The sequence below is a fragment of the Motacilla alba genome, chromosome 13 (assembly GCF_015832195.1).
Source record: "Motacilla alba alba isolate MOTALB_02 chromosome 13, Motacilla_alba_V1.0_pri, whole genome shotgun sequence".
Classification (NCBI taxonomy): domain Eukaryota; kingdom Metazoa; phylum Chordata; class Aves; order Passeriformes; family Motacillidae; genus Motacilla; species Motacilla alba.
This window is the reverse complement of record NC_052028.1, coordinates 17268553-17283670: the sequence shown is the minus strand read 5'-3', so window position 1 is coordinate 17283670 and position 15118 is coordinate 17268553. Positions and strand designations below refer to the sequence as shown.

At 54.2% G+C, this 15118-nt stretch overlaps 1 protein-coding gene across 3 annotated transcripts; it reads left to right on the top strand.

The window, feature by feature from the left end:
- Positions 1-73: 73 nt before the first annotated feature.
- Positions 74-13859, top strand: ZCCHC10 (zinc finger CCHC-type containing 10). 3 transcript variants are annotated; one of them, XM_038150483.1, is made up of 4 exons: positions 74-481; positions 5826-5987; positions 8878-8917; positions 12111-13859. In XM_038150483.1, exons 2-4 carry the CDS (start codon positions 5885-5887, stop codon positions 12379-12381), a joined length of 414 nt encoding a protein of 137 aa, XP_038006411.1. In that variant the 5' UTR covers positions 74-481; positions 5826-5884; the 3' UTR covers positions 12382-13859. The 3 variants fall into 3 exon arrangements, with proteins under 3 accessions (XP_038006411.1, XP_038006412.1, XP_038006410.1); XM_038150484.1 differs by lacking the exon at positions 74-481 and adding an exon at positions 3176-3436 and having other exon boundaries at positions 8878-8919; positions 12114-13859; XM_038150482.1 differs by lacking the exon at positions 74-481 and adding an exon at positions 3703-3835.
- Positions 13860-15118: the final 1259 nt, after the last annotated feature.

The following is a 15118-nucleotide window of genomic DNA, read 5'->3' as shown; positions in this document are numbered from 1 at the left end:
CCGAGATCTCGCGAGAGCGCGGGGCGCGCGGCGGGCTGAGGGCGGGCGCGCGGGGCGGGCTCTGAGGGCGCTCGGCGCCTCCCGCCTTTGCCCGGCTCCGTCCTTCCCTCAGGAACGGCGGAAAAAGGCGATAAAGGCGCGACTCGGCAGCGCTGCCAAGGTCGCTGAGTTGTTGCCCTCAGTCCGAAGCGGCCGGTGCGGCAGAAAAGGCGTTTGGTGAAAATTTCTCCTTGCCCGTGATGTAGGGTCCTGAGGGGACAGATGTGGCGGATGAGAACAGCGCACACGCCGTGAGATGTAGTGAGGATACAAGTACAGCCTCTGGAAACACAGTTTTTTGCAGAAAAGGACTTCAACGCCTCCTCAGAATTTTTCATTTGCGATTCAGACATCACTTGAAACGTCCAAGGCCAGGCTGGACAGGACTTGGAGCACCCTGGGATAGCAGAAGGAGTCTGTGCCATGGCAGGGGTGGAGTGAGGTGAGCTTTAGGGTTCTTTCAACCCAAACCCTTCTGGAATTCGCTGTTCTGATTATTCCTGAATTACAGCAGAAAGTACAAGGCTGGTTTTGATGATCCCAGGCTAAAAATCCAAGGTGCCAAAATTTGAGATTGTGTTAAAAGATAACTTGATACCAACCGTGCTCCCAATAAAATTCAGCATTTGACTGCTTTATGTCCAGTAGGATTTACAGCACACTTGGTGTATAATCATTAGAGAATATTTTAATATTATTGTATCTCACTGGGGCCCTCTACTGCAGTTTGGGTGAGTACAGACACATTGTGTTTTGCAGGGCAGTGTTTGGCCACCAAGTGCTTTGTGGGCGTGTGGGAGAAAAGTCCTTTAAAGGATCAGGAATCCTTAAAGAGCCAAACAAAATTAAAAGAAAAATTCCCTAGAAGTTCCTGGGACATTGCATGGTCTCAGCAGTGGAGGGGACAGTGGACACTGGAGCTGCTCCCCTGGGCAGTGTGAAAGGTTCTGCCAAGGGAAGCATTTTGGGATGAAAGCACGAGGGATTGGTGGATTCATCCTAACACAAACCTGACCTCGATACTTACATCTGTGAGTTTCGTGAAACTGAATGTTTGGGAATACTTTTAATTCCACGATGAAGCACGCCAAAAACTGCGCGGCAGCACAAACAGTGCTGTATTTACACGGCTGCCCCTTGTGTCAGTGACACAGAACACACACCCGGAGACACTCGCTGGTGCAGGCAGGAGGGCTGTGCCCCCGGGCCAGGGCCTGCCTCAGCCACTCTGCTCTGGCACCTGCTTGGGCTGGGAATTGCCTCGGGAATTGCATCACGGTGCTAATGACATGATATTAATGAAGGGTTTGACCTCGGGCGTCCTTGTGATGCCTTCAGTCTGAGCTTTCCTGTTTTCCAGACTCTGCACTGCACTGGTACAGAACTCTGAACTCCAGATCAAGTGTGGGCAAGCTCTCCTCACAGCTCAGTCCCACAGAACAATCCTTTTCCAGCCCAAAAAGTGCCAACAACAGGGAACTGAGGGGAGCAGCCTGGGAGGGTGGGACTGCATCCCCTGGAGCTGGAATTGGACACTGAAGCCCAGGGTGGAAATGGACCAAAACTGATCAAAGAGTGAGAACTCGTGGCCAGGAGTCCATCTGGGGTGGAGCCACGGCCGGGCTCTGGCACTGCCCGAGGTGTGTCCTGTGAAGGGTTTTTATTAAATCCCTGCTTTATTCCTGGAACCCTGCCCAGCCTCTGCTCCGGGCAGCCTCTCGGGCACCACCTGAGCACGGCACGAGGTGCCAGGGAACTGCGCTGGCTGCTGCCCCTGTGGGGACCGTGCAGCCTCAGCCCGGGAGCCTAGCTTCCTTTCAGGATTTTTCCTTGGCCTTTCCAGAGGGAGCCAGGGAGCAGAGCCGGGTCAGAGGGGATCGGGAGTGACCCTGGGCTGGCACAGGGCCCTGCGACCTGCCAGGGCTGCTGCCCTGGGCGCGGGAGGAGGTGGGGCAGAGGGGCCCTGCCAGCCCCAGCAGCCACACTCTGTTCCTCAGAGCCAGCCTGGGCTCCGTTCAGGGCTTGGCTCGCTCTGGGCACTCCTGAGCCCAGCCTGCAGCCCCCCGAGCTGCTCCACACTGACTCATGAGAATCCTGGCCTGGCACACCCCACAGCCTGCTTTCCTGTGACCTGCAGGAGACACAGATCTGTGATTTCGCTGGAATGCCCCAGCACGGAGCGTCCCAGCCTCCTCCCAGAGGCTGCAGCCTCCGTTTGCAGCTGATTGCAATTGCAGTTCGGTCTCGGAATTCACCAATGCCAGCCAAACACGAGCACGAACGTGGCCTTAAACAATCCCTGGCTGCCGCGTGTCCCTGCTCTTCCTCGGGCCGCTGGAAATAGCCCTCACACGTCACCCGGGCTCACCGGGCTATTCTGGGATATTCAGACAGGAGAGGCTTTGTGATCCCCTCCCTGAGGGATGTGCAGACAGGCTGCCCCGAGCTCTGACACCAACCTCACCCCAGATAACCCAGCTCCCCAAATCCCACCTCCCTGTGCCACCGGCGTCACCCGGGAGCCGTTCCCACCCGTGCCATCCCACCTCCCTGTGCCACCATCACCCGGGAGCCGTTCCCACCAGTGCCACCCCACCTCCCTGTGCCACCATCACCCGGGAGCCGTTCCCACCAGTGCCATCCCACCTCCCTGTGCCACCATCACCCGGGAGCCGTTCCCACCAGTGCCATCCCACCTCCCTGTGCCACCAGCGTCACCCGGGAGCCGTTCCCACCCGTCCCATCCCACCTCCCTGTGCCACCATCACCCGGGAGCCGTTCCCACCAGTGCCATCCCACCTCCCTGTGCCACCAGCGTCACCCGGGAGCCGTTCCCACCCGTCCCATCCCACCTCCCTGTGCCACCAGCGTCACCCGGGAGCCGTTCCCACCTGTCCCCTTGGATCAGCAGTCTGCAGGGAAATATTAGAATGATACATTTCCTTTTCTTCTGGTTTCACAGCTTTCCATCAAACCTGAGAGAGAGTTAGGTATCATGGGATTCCAAATTCAACCATCAGAGCTGGATGGCTGCCTGCTGAACGAGCCGCAAAGTATCCGAGACAGGGACAGGACAGAAACAGGGACAGGGACAGGGATAGGAACAGGGACAGGACAGGGACAATAAAAGGGCCCGGGCCCGGGCGCTGCAATGACATGGCGGGAGCGGCAGGGGCGGTAGAGAGTGCAGGCGGGCGGGCGTTGCCGCTCTGGCCGCCGGAGGACTCATTCTCTATGGTTTAGGAGGTCTCGTTCTCTATGACCCTGGAGGTCTCTCTCTATGGCGGCCGCGCCCTGCCCGCGGCACTAGTCCCGTCGTTCCCCGCGGCAGCCCCACTTCCGGCCCGGCCGCTTAAATGGCGACGCCCATGCACCGGCTGATTGCCCGCAGACAGGCGTGAGTGGGGCCGGGGGGCCGCGCGGGGCGGGCTCGGGCTGAGGAGCGGCGGACACGGCGGTTTCCCGGCGCTCTGCGGCCTCCGCGCCGCTGCGCTGTGTGTCGGGAGGAGGCGCGGCTCGGCTGAGGGGAAACCGCCCCAAAACACGGCTGGGGCGGAACGGTGGCGGCCTCGGGTGTCCGTGCACGGCCGGGGCTTGCACTCGAGGGTCGCGGAGGGTCCTTTCTGCTCAGGGCGTCCCGCGAGAGCGGCGCTGCAGAGGCTGAGGGAGTTGTTGGCCTTGGGCGCTGCCGTGGGAGCGTGGGGAACGGGAGCGGGGCTCGGGAGGAGCTCCCGGGGTCACTTCCCTGCTCCTTATCGCAGAGCCAGCAGTTCAAACGTGACACGGTAACCCTCAGGTTCGTGTTGTGATGCGTTGCGGGGCTGTCAGAAAGGCAGAGGAAAGCCGAGCGGGCGACTCTTGCTCAGACGCGGGTGTTGCAATCCAGGAATTCCCTCAGCACCGAGGGGATCCGATTGCAGAGCCCTGGAAGGAGGAAACCACGCTTTGGCTTTTTTTGTGCGGAAAAAAAAATGTGTGTCCCACTCCCATGGGGTGCTGGTGTTGGATTTTCAGCTCTTTGTTGGTTTGGGTGTTGTTTTTTTCTCAATGTATTTCTCTTGTTTCAGTTTTTGGACTCTGAGGTTTTTGCCCAAACGCAGTGTGCAGAATGTGGTCAATATCTTTGTGATTTAGCAATCATTTCTTTTCTATTTTCCCGTGAAAAGTAACGGGATTTCAAAGTTCTCCTGGCACACTTGTTCTTTTGAGCTGCTGTTTTATGGGAGTTGAGGACTCGTTTTTGGCTTTGCTGTCTGTCCTTGCTGGGTGTGCTCTGAGCTGTCCCTCTGCTGCTCCCTGCTCAAGGTTTCCTGCAGTCCGTGCTCTTCGTTGGTGCTGCCGTGCCGTTTGCAGCTCTGCTGCTGCTCAGCAGGGCTGGCGTTGCCCTGATCGTTCCCTTGCCTCTGGGGCTTCCTCCTGACCCCTCTTCCCCCCTGGGCTCTGCTGGGCCGAGCAGCTCTGCAGCCCCTGGGGCTGTTCCTGCGGGCACGGCTGGGGAGGGGCTGGGGGACAAACACGGCCTGGGGTTTGTGCTGAGGAGGAGGAGGGGGAGCCTTCGCTGCTGAGTGTAGCTGCCGTGGCCAGGAGGCAAAGGCAGAGCCTTTTCTGCTCGTTCCCAGCTGTTCTGTTCCTGCCCCAGGCCAGCTTCGTTGTGCTCTGCAGGTGGAGTTTAATCAGATTTTTGTGCTGCTTTAGCCGAGTATTCCTGAGGCCTGAGGATGAAGGCAAGTGCTCTGCACTGAGAAAGGCATGACTGTTCACACAAGGTTCCCTGCAGGAACGGGCTCAGAGTGGAGGGAGAAGCTGAGGGAGAAGCAATTCCCAGCCTGGCTGGGAGAGGGAAGTGCTCCCTGCTGGTCTGAGCCTTCATCCTCACACACGAGTCTGGCAGCTTCCCAGATCAGCCAGGCTGCAACTTCAGACACTTCACGTGGGCTGGCCTTGAAAAATTCATGTTTTGGTGCTTGGAACAAAAACTGAAGGTGGCAGGGAGGGACAGCAGCGGCAGGGAGCTGAAGTGGCACAGCCCTGAGCTCAGGACTAATTTTGGCTGTGACCTTGAGCAGCTCCTGGGCTGGGTGAGTTCCCTTCTTTGTGAAGGAGGAGAGCAGCCAGGACAGGAGGCAAAACAGCTTTGCAGAGCTTCAGAAGAGCAGCTGAAGGGCTCAGCACGGAAACAGGAGCGTTTTCCCTTCCCTGATCTCTGACAGTGCCCCTGGGCTTTTAGCAGAGGGAGAGCTGGAATGGAGTGTGACGTGTCCCTGCTGCTGCAGCTGTCTGGGGACAGGCCAGGGGGGTCTGCCTGGGTCACTCTGCACTGAAGGAGCAGGAACCTGATTGTCCCAAAGATCAGCCTTGTGCCAGGCTTTGCCAGCTCCTCTGGGAGCCTCTCAGAGACTGCCAGGCTCTGGGGGACAGCTGGGCACCTGGGGACTCGGGTGCCACACTGCAGGAACTGGAGATGGAGCTGCTGCTCTTTGTGCTAAACACAATTCCAGTGGTTTCTCTGGAGCCAGAGCCACCTGCAGCCGTGGAGAGCAGCAAAGTGAGCAGTGTGGTTGTTCCCTTGTGCAAGTGATTGAATTAATGAAGATCTGTCTGCCTGAATTGTGTCTACTCGCTGCTGCTGCTGCCTGTGTCCTGATTCAAAAGAAAACCTGAAGCACCTATGAACATCTGGTTTAACCATAGCTTGATTAAAGCTGCATGATAAAAAAACTCAATATTTTTCCACTGGGTAGAGCAGACCTGGAATGAGTTACTTAAGCAATTCTGCATTTTTCTAGGGAGGCAAACAAGCAGCATGTGAGGTGTCAGAAGTGTTTAGAGTTTGGCCACTGGACATATGAATGTAAAGGGAAGAGAAAATACCTGCACAGGCCTTCAAGGACAGCTCAGCTGGCCAAAATCCTTAAGGAGAAAGAAAAGCAACTCCTGCTGCAACAGAGGTAAGACTGGCAGGGTGAAATGTCTGGTTTGTGAGTGAAATGAAAGATGTTCTCCCAGGCCATTTTCTGTGATCTTTCCCTCCAGACTGTGGAATGTGTGCTCGATTTAATGCTGGAGCTGATTTGTGTGTTAGGTGAAATATTTACACTCAGGTCCCAGGGAATTGAAATCAACATTTTAATTTCATCAACACCTGCTCATCTGAAACACATCTAAAACTGTTTTGGCCTGTCTGAACCAAAAGCCATGCCCTGAGCCAAAGTTCAATCAGTTGGAGCCTTTTTGGTAGTGGAGCAGTTTCCTGAATCCCTGGTTGTTTGATGTGATGTTTCTGCGCTGTCCAGGCAGTGAAAGCTGTGGATTTATTTCCAGCAAAGCAGCAATTCTTGCCCGTGTCCAGATCTGCTGCTCAGGGCTGCAGTTAAACCTGGCCCAGCTGCTCCCTGTGAGCTGCAGGGTCGGGCAGGTGAGGGAGAGTTGGGTTATCAGCTCTAACTCAACATGAAGTGAAAGCAGCTCACTGAATTGCACAATTGTCACCTGTGGTGACAGCCCAGAAGGGGAAGGAGCACAGAAACCTCAGCAGAGCTCTGCCTGTGGCACCTGATTTCCTTTCCCTCTTGCCCTGGGAGTACATTCACTTCAGTGGTTCCCCCAGGTTAATTAATAATTGCTTTAACAAGCTGAAGTAATGCAGCTCCTCAGTTTTCCATGCAATTCCACGTGTCGGGGTCCTTCCTGCCACTCCAGTTTGGTTTTGGGATGGGGGCAGGGTCACTGCCAGTGCCACTCCTTGCACCTGGAGTTCCTGAGGCTTTGGCCGGGTGTCCTTAGGCAGTGCCCTGCCATGGGAGGTGGGCAGAGCATTCCCAGTTTGGCCCCTGCTGGTGGCTCAGGGAGGGGTGGGAGCTGGGCCAGGCAGGGCTCCCTGGGCTCCTCAGCAGTTCTGGGGCACAGGGCTGAAACCCTGCCTGCAGTGGAGCCTCATTAGCTTGGGAGGAGAGTGGTGTAGAGTGATTGATTTTGAGGTTAATTCTCATCCAGTGAGTAACTGTGAAGTAATGAGAGTCACCCAGTGCTGCAGAGAGACCAGCAGTGCTTGACCTCTGGCACTTGGCTCCGTTTGGAGGCAGAGTCTCTTCGGAGACTCAAGAGTTTTAGGCTCAGTTTGAGTTTAAGGCTCAGATTGTCTCCTTGCTGCTTTTCTGCCCCTTTCTGGTGCATTCTGCAGGTTCCCACTGGAGGATGGTGAATTGAGGGTGCAATTCCTTGTCCTGTCCTTGGGCTGGCACCTGAGTGTGGGATCACGCTGTGTGGGAGTCACAGGACTGGCCAGTCTGGCACAAAAAGGGGCTCCTCCAGTGAGGGGCACGTGCTGGGACAATCCTCTTGGGAAAGGAAGCCTGAGCAGTGCCCCGGTGGGAGCAGTGCTTCGTGTGCAGTCCAGCCTGGCCCAGCCTTGCCAGGGCTGGTGTCACCATGAGCTCCTCAGTGTGCCAGGAGGATCCTGTTCCTCAGCTGCCGGGCTGCACTGCCAGGGATGAAGCTTTTTCTTCTTGGAAAAACAGCTTCCTCCTGGGTCACACGTGTGCTGTTTGTGGCACTTGCTTTGGGAGCTTCTCCTTGCCTTTGGAGAAGCTGGGTCTGCTTTGGACAGCCTGTGTCACCACCCTAAAGAGCCACGCGGGAATCATTAACCAGAAGGCAAACCCAGCCTAAAAAGATCAATATTTACCTCTGACAACTCACCCAGGCTTTTGCAGCATGAGCTCCTTTCCCAGTTGCTCCAGGCTCCCTGTGCTTGCCTGGCGTTGGCCCCACGATTCTGGAGTGTCAGTGAGCCCCCCCGATTCTGGAGGTGTCAGTGAGCCCCCCCGATTCTGGAGGTGTCAGTGAGCCCCCCCGATTCTGGAGTGTCAGTGAGCCCCCCTGTGCCTGCCAGCCTGGATGGGGCAGGGAGCTGAGGGAATCTCATTCCTGGGCTGGTGGGCTCTGAGCCCAGCCCTGAGCTGGCTTTAGGGCTCGCTTCATGGAGGGAGTGCCCAGAGCAGGTCTGGCCTGAGCAGAGAGGGGCTCCTGGAGTAACTCGTGAGTAACCCACACCTCACACACGACAGGGAGGCACTCCCTGAGCTAGGTGCTGTCTCCTCAAAGGTGGTTTGGGGTTGAATTCTCTTCTCACAGTGACTCCTCCTACCTGGGAGCCCCCTGGTTACCTGCAGAGGGTCTGAGGCCTTAGGAATGTAAATATGGATGGGAGGGGTTGGGATCTGAATATCAGAGAATCTTCCCCTTGCCCACAGGAGAGCGTGGGGAGTGTGGAGAACTCTTGTGTGCTGATAATGTTTTCATACCTCGTGTGTGAAAATAAAAAAATTGGAGAAATCTCATTTTTCTGGTGGCACACAAAGAGCTTTCTTCTGTGGCACCACTAAAACTGTGTGAAGGGATGAACACTTGGGAACCTGACAGACACATAGCTGGAAAGCATCAATATAAATGGACTTTTCTGTTTCTTTATGCACTTGAAAGAAATGTGAAAGCTGTGGGCAAAGTCAAGCTTTTACCGTTGATTTCAATCGATTCACTTAGTGCTAAATATAGTTACACAGAACTTCTTTGTATCCTTTCCTCCCGTGCCTTTCACACCCCAGCTGCTGCTGTCCCTACAAAATGGTACCAAGGGTTGGGCAGAGCAAAAATAGCACAGAAAGTGAGGGGTGAATTGCTGGGTTTTCCTCCCCTGGCTCACAGGTGGGTTTTGCTCTCCTTTGCACAGGACTGAGCTGCCCAGTGCCCCTTGAATATCAAACTCAGTCTCAGTGTGCTGCTATTTATTTAATTTTCCTATTCCATTAATCAAAGCCGTTATTTTTTCCCCTTAATTAGCGCTGGAGAAAGTGCTGCAGAAAAGAAGAGCAAGAAAAAACGGTATGTGGGGACTGGGGGGACTGGCCCTGCCCCAGTGGGGCTGTTCCAGCAGGACTTTGGGAGGGGGTGGCAAGAGTAGCTGTGTAAATAAGTTTTGGTTGTACTGCTTTGAGGCTGTAACAGCTTTTGTCTGACAGACATCTGGAGAATTTCTACTCCTCCCTGTCCAAAATCTTTCAAAATGTTATTCTGTGTTTTTCTCCCTGCTGGTTTTCCTCCCCCTGCATGATCTTGCTGTAGGAATAAAAGTCTTCCTGTTTGTGCCTCAGAGTCCATCAGGAGTCTCTGGAACAAGACTGGCACAGGGGTTCTGGTCTCTCATTGCTTCTGCTCTTTTCATTCCCTTCTCCTGCCAGTTCTCTCTCTCTCAAGCTTTGTCTAGAGGATGAAATAAAACATCTTAAAAAGCCCAACCCCAAAACCAAACAAAACCCCCTTGATCCCCAACTAAAGCAAAATCCAGGAAATGACCCTGGCCCTCTCCATGTCCTGCTTGGAGCCAGGAACTCTTTTGACATTGTCTGTACTTTACCTTGCATTACTGTTTTTTGGGAATTTGCTTTCTTAGCAAATGGAAAGCAGGAGCAGCCAGGAGCACTCCTGGAGTGGTGCTGGGAGTGTTGCAGCAGGGAATGCCTGTGCAGTAACAGCCCAGCCCCTCTTCCCTTTTAGTGTCACCTCTGTGTCCCTGTCTGCTCTCAGTTTCCAGGAGGGGTTTGAGGGCCAGGCCTTTGCTGTGTGAGGCAGGCAGTCAATAAGGCAGAGCAGATCTGTGTTCTCTGCTCCAGGCTGCCCTGTGGAATGTGCTTTATTGCAGTGCTGGCCTGTCTCAGTGTGTGCTAGCCAGGGCTGCTTTCCCTCAGTGCCAGTTTATTGCTGGAGATCCTCAGGACTGGTGAGATCATGAATTTGCTGGTTTTGAGCTGGGCAGCTCAGGCCTCTTCCTGCCTTAGTCTCCTCAGACACTGCAGCCTTTGCTGGCATCATTATTTACAGAGGATGTGAGCTCCAAACCAGTGCAAAAATGGACAGAGCAAAAGGGTTCACGGGGAAGGGGGTGGTTTGGGCACTTTTTCCTTGAAATTTCATAACTCTTGTAAATTTGAATTATTCTCCTGCTTCTATGCAAGCCCAGAATAATCCCAATATAAATTCCTTTCCAGTCAGTTTGCTATTTAGATTTTTTATTATAACATGGGAAGAGTTAAATGTGGAGAATCCAGCACATTTATGAGTTCCAGATTTAAAATAAATCTGTAAAAGTTTGGGTCCTGGCAGGAGGAGCACAAACCTTTTGCACAGAGTGTGTTTGTTTTGATACAAACACTAATGAGGGAGCTCAGGCTAACCAGAAAAACAGGCTGAGGCAGAGCAGCTGCTGCAGAGCCCTGTGACCTCAGGTGACAGAGCCACCTTCCAGGTGCTCTTTGGCCTCAGTGTCCCACCTGGAATGCCTGAATTCCCTGCCCATTGCCCTCAGGCCCCAGCTGTGGCTGTGCCCACACTTGTGGCTTTTGGGTGTCAGTGGCACTGGAAACCCCGGGGGTGTCAGAGCAGAGCAGGGGCCAGCCTGGGGGGACAGCCCAGGCTCCAACAGCACTTGGCCCACACAGGGGCACAGAACCAGAGACAAACTCTTGGAAACTTGTCCTGAGGAGGATGAATAGTATTTACGTTAAAAATTCAGTGCTTTCCCAGAGGTGTGATAAAGCCCACAGTCTTAGCTCACCAGCCCACAGGCTCTGCACTGTGACACTCCCAAACTGTGTTGTGAGTTTTAGCTGTCCCCATCTCCATCCTCCTGCTGGCAGTAGCAGCAGCCCACGTGTTGCCTCTCCTGGGAACAACTTCCTGCCTGTTTCCTCTGGGAGAGGCAGCTCTGAGTGCAATATCCTGATGTTTCTGGGAGTGGGTTTTGGAGTAAACCTAAACACTGGGTGTCCAAGGATTGCTGCTGTGGATTCTGTCAGAGGTGGCCAGGAAAAGCAAGTTCAGAGTTACCCAGGGCATCCTCTCACTCCTGCCCATCTCGTGGAACTGCTCAGATTGAAAGAACTACTCCCATATTTTCTATTTTCCTCATCTTAGTGCTGTTTTTTTCCCCAGAAAAGTCAGTGTTTAAGCAGCCCTTGTGGATTTATCTGTAATGAGCAGTTGTGTCTGCACACAGAGACAGCAGATTACAGATGTATTACAAAAACTTCAGTGCTTTGTGGCTTCATCCACACCCACATTTGTCAGCTGACAGGGCTGATATGATGAAAAAACCTCACTCTTCAGTAACCTTAGCACAGGCACTTCCTGAGCTGTTACACTGAACAAAGCCTCTGATGAAAATACTGCATTAATTTTCTAATGGAAACAAGATTCTGCATTATCATAGTTTACATTTCTGGATGCTCTTTGATTGACTTTGGTGGGAAGGGAGGTGAATCAGTGTCTTGTACTTTGGGGAAAGATCTGTGGGAGAATTGAATTGTGCTATCTTGGAATTTGTGTCACCCCCCTAAATCAGAGACGTTGGTCTTGAAAACAATGGCCCCGGGAAGGGATGAACATGGAAAAAAAAGAAGTGCAGAGCACACTGAAATCCTCTTTGCTGTGTTCATCATTCTGTCTTAACCTTGGATTGTTTCCACCCTTCTCCTCCACCTGGAAAACACAAGCATCCTGTAGTGGCAGGTACTTTGGGTTCTTTTGCCAGGAGTAATCTAAGAACAGTTTTTGCTGGGAGCAGCTCTGACCTTGGTGGAATCTCTGCTGAAAGCTCCCCTGGCTCTGGCAGTGGCAGGATTTCCCTGCTGCAGGGGTGAGGCAGGGACTGAGCCAGGCCTGGCTGGTTCAGGGCAGTCAGGCCAGCAAAGCCCCTGCTCGGGGCAGGAACGAGACCCTGGCCAGCTTCCCCTCCCTGCCCCTCTCTGCTGTCCTGTGGGTTATGTCATGTCCTGGGGCCACTCTGCCATTGCTCAAATGGCCAAAATCCACTCCTGGAGGGAGAAGGGAGGGGAGGGCACAGGGACTCCTCTGAGATGTGAGGCCTGGAAATTTCAGTGGTGAGGTGTGGAAATTTTCAAGGCGAGGAATTGATCTTTGGATTATTGCGACAGAGCAGGGGGAGCTGTGTGTGTGATGGGCTCTGGCAGGGCTGTGATGGGCTCTGGCAGGGCTGTGCTCAGCTCTTTGTCCTCTCTCAGGTCCAAGAGTGTGACCAGTTCCAGCAGCAGCAGCAGTGACAGCTCAGCCAGCGACTCCTCCTCCGACAGCGAGGACTCCTCTTCCTCCTCCTCGTCCTCCTCAGACAGTGACAGTGAGGACAGCAACTCCTCCTCCTCCCCCTCCTCCAGCAGCTCTTCCTCCTCCTCCTCCGACTTTGAGTCGGATTCCAGCTCCTCCAGCAGCAGCAGCAGCAGCACAGACAGCAGCTCCGAGGATGAGCCCCCAAGGAAAAAGAAGAAGAAATAGCTGGGGAGTGCAGGACTGGTGTGGAGTGAGTGACACTGCCCTCCCAGGGGCTGGAGCACACGGCTGCCCAACACTCAACCATCAACATTTCTACTGCTCCCATTTCTAAGTGTTCTGCCTAGTTGTTCATAGGACATGGAAGGTATTAAATGGCACGTGAGACTTACTGAGAGAGTATTTTTGTGGTTTATCCTTTTATGGAAGATTTTACTTTTTTAGCTCCCAAAAAAAAAAATCTATCATCAGATTTGTTTATAAGAGCTAAAGTCCAGCAGCAGCTGGATGTTTACATGCTGGAAAGCAAAAGCTTTTTTTTTTTGTTGCAGATTCTGCTGTGCATCATGTGCTGTTCCTCTGTTAATGACAGCTTCACTTCCATTGAGAAAAATCCTCCCAACTGTTAAAAGCAGAAGTTTTCCAGTGCTGCTGTGGAGCTCTGGCATTGTTGAACCTGAATGCACAACGTGTCCCGCACAGAGCCTCCCATCTCGCAGGGACAAACGGGCTCTGTGCTGCTGAGCTTGTGTTCCAGTGGCTTTTCCTGATGCTTCCAGGTCCAGTCTTAGCTGCAGCACCCAGCTGAGCTGTGCTGCTTTGTCCCTGCTCGGTGTCGTGCTTGTCCTGCCCACGGGCTCTGGGCTCTTGCCTGCCCCGTGTCCTTGGCTGCTGTGCTGGAGGTGTTTGCTGAGACACAGGGGCGGTGCTGGAGGGCAGCAGCTCAGGGAATCGGGGCTGCTGCTGCTTGAGGAGTTCCATCTTTGTGCCTTTTTTTGTAAATTCAGTGTACCCCAGAGACAAGGGCTGGCGTGGGTGTTCTGCAGAGCTCCATCAGAACATTCCCACCTGTGATATGGGCAGCAAAGCAGAGAAATCATGGCAGACAGAACTGGGCACTGTTCTTGCTGGGTGCTCAGTAGAGAAGGGACTCCATGAAGTAAAGGTCCAAGGAAAGTGCTCCCCTCTGGATGTGCTTCCCAAGGAATGTGTGACATGCAGGACTGCCAGGCTGTGCTGGGTGGCAGTCTGCAGGGATCCAGCCATCCTCTGGGTGCGGGACTGGCCCTGGAGAAACAAGTGAGTGCAAACCCCCCAGCCCAGCAAAAGCAGATCCAAACATGCTGCAGAGCAGGGATTGCTGGCTGCAGAGTGGGAGTTGTGTGGTTTTCTGGTGGGTTGAAGCAGTTGCTGTTGGTATTTGGTGATGCAGTCTCCTGAGTTTCTTATTGTTGGAGTGCCCTTGTGGGGAGGGGGCATCTCTTGTGGAAGAATTCTCGAGTATCTTGGTTTAGGTTAAATACAGTAACTAAACTATTTTTTATATTTTTATGGAAAGAGTAGTGTGTAGACTTACTTTGGAATAAACTGTACTTATTTAAATGTTTGAAAATCCCCATGCTGTGTGTCTGTCTGTGACCACTCCTGTGTTTTACAGAACACGCTGCAGGCTGTAAATAAAACTACCAGAAAGGCGTTCAAGTCTTGTGGAGTGAATGTGCCATTTAATGGGAAAGCCAACCAATTATTAAACACTAGTTGCTAAGTTGAGGCTTACTGCAAATATCTAAAATATTTGTGGTGTTTGTGTGCAGGTTTCAGCTGGAGTTACCCTGGTGTTCCCTCACAGAGGGGCAGGATTGCTCCTCAGGAAGTTCTCCAGCCAGAAGTCCCTCTGTATCCAGATGAAAGGTTTAGTTTCAAATACAATGTTTATATTGGATTTTTTTTCTTTCCCTTCTTGCTGTTTCTGGTTACTTTGTCTCTAGGTGTTATTTTACAGAGTAACCCCCCAGCCTGGCCAGAGCTGCTGCCTCACTTCTGCTCTGCTGGCTGGTGAGGGTTTATACATGCCCTGTTAGCCAGGGGGGCTTCCAGGGACTGCTCTGTTCCATCCCTCCCTCTCCAAGCAAAGCTGCCGCTGCTCCTTGCAGCCTGCCAGGAAAACAGCCTCGGGAAAAGCCCTCACCTCCCCAGGAGAAACAGAGGGGAGCAGGAGAAGGGGGAGGCAGCCCCGTTTGTGAGTGCAGGGCTCTGTTAACCCAGAAGCTGCCCTTGGGGGTCTCCAGCGGTCCCTGTGGGGGAGTGCGCTGGTTTATTTTCTTAGGGAGGAGTCCTTGACACCAGCAGCTTCTCTAGTGAATGGATTTGCCTTGTGACATTCTGCTTGTGTGAGATGAGCCTTTACCTGCCCTGTGCCGACGGCTCCTGCCCGAACTGGGCTTTAGGGGCCCCGTGCCCATGGCTGCTGCCCGAGCCGGGCTTTAGGGGCCCCGTGCCCATGGCTCCTGCCCGAACCGGGCTTTACTGGCCCCGTGCCCATGGCTGCTGCCCGAGCCGGGCCTCCACAGCCTCCTTTGTTCATCAGCTGTGGTGCTGCACACCTTGGCACCACAGCAGCAGAGAATCCCAGAGTCCCAGGATGGTTTGGCTTGGGAGGGCCTCAAAGTGCCACCACCCAGTGCCACCCTGCCCTGGCAGGGACACCTCCCACTGTCCTAGGTGCTCCAGCCCCGGTGTCCAGCCTGGCCTGGGCACTGCCAGGGATGCAGGGGCAGCCCCGGCTGCTCTGGCACGCTGTGCCCGGGCTGCCCCTCTGCCAGCCGGGAATTCCTGCCCCTTCCCCCCGACCTGGAGCCGCTCCCGGGGGTGCCGGGTCCCGCTCGCCGCCGCCAGGGGGCGCCGCGGCCGCGGGGGGCGCTCCCCGCGCGCCGCCCCACGTGACTCTCCCGCCGCCGCCGCG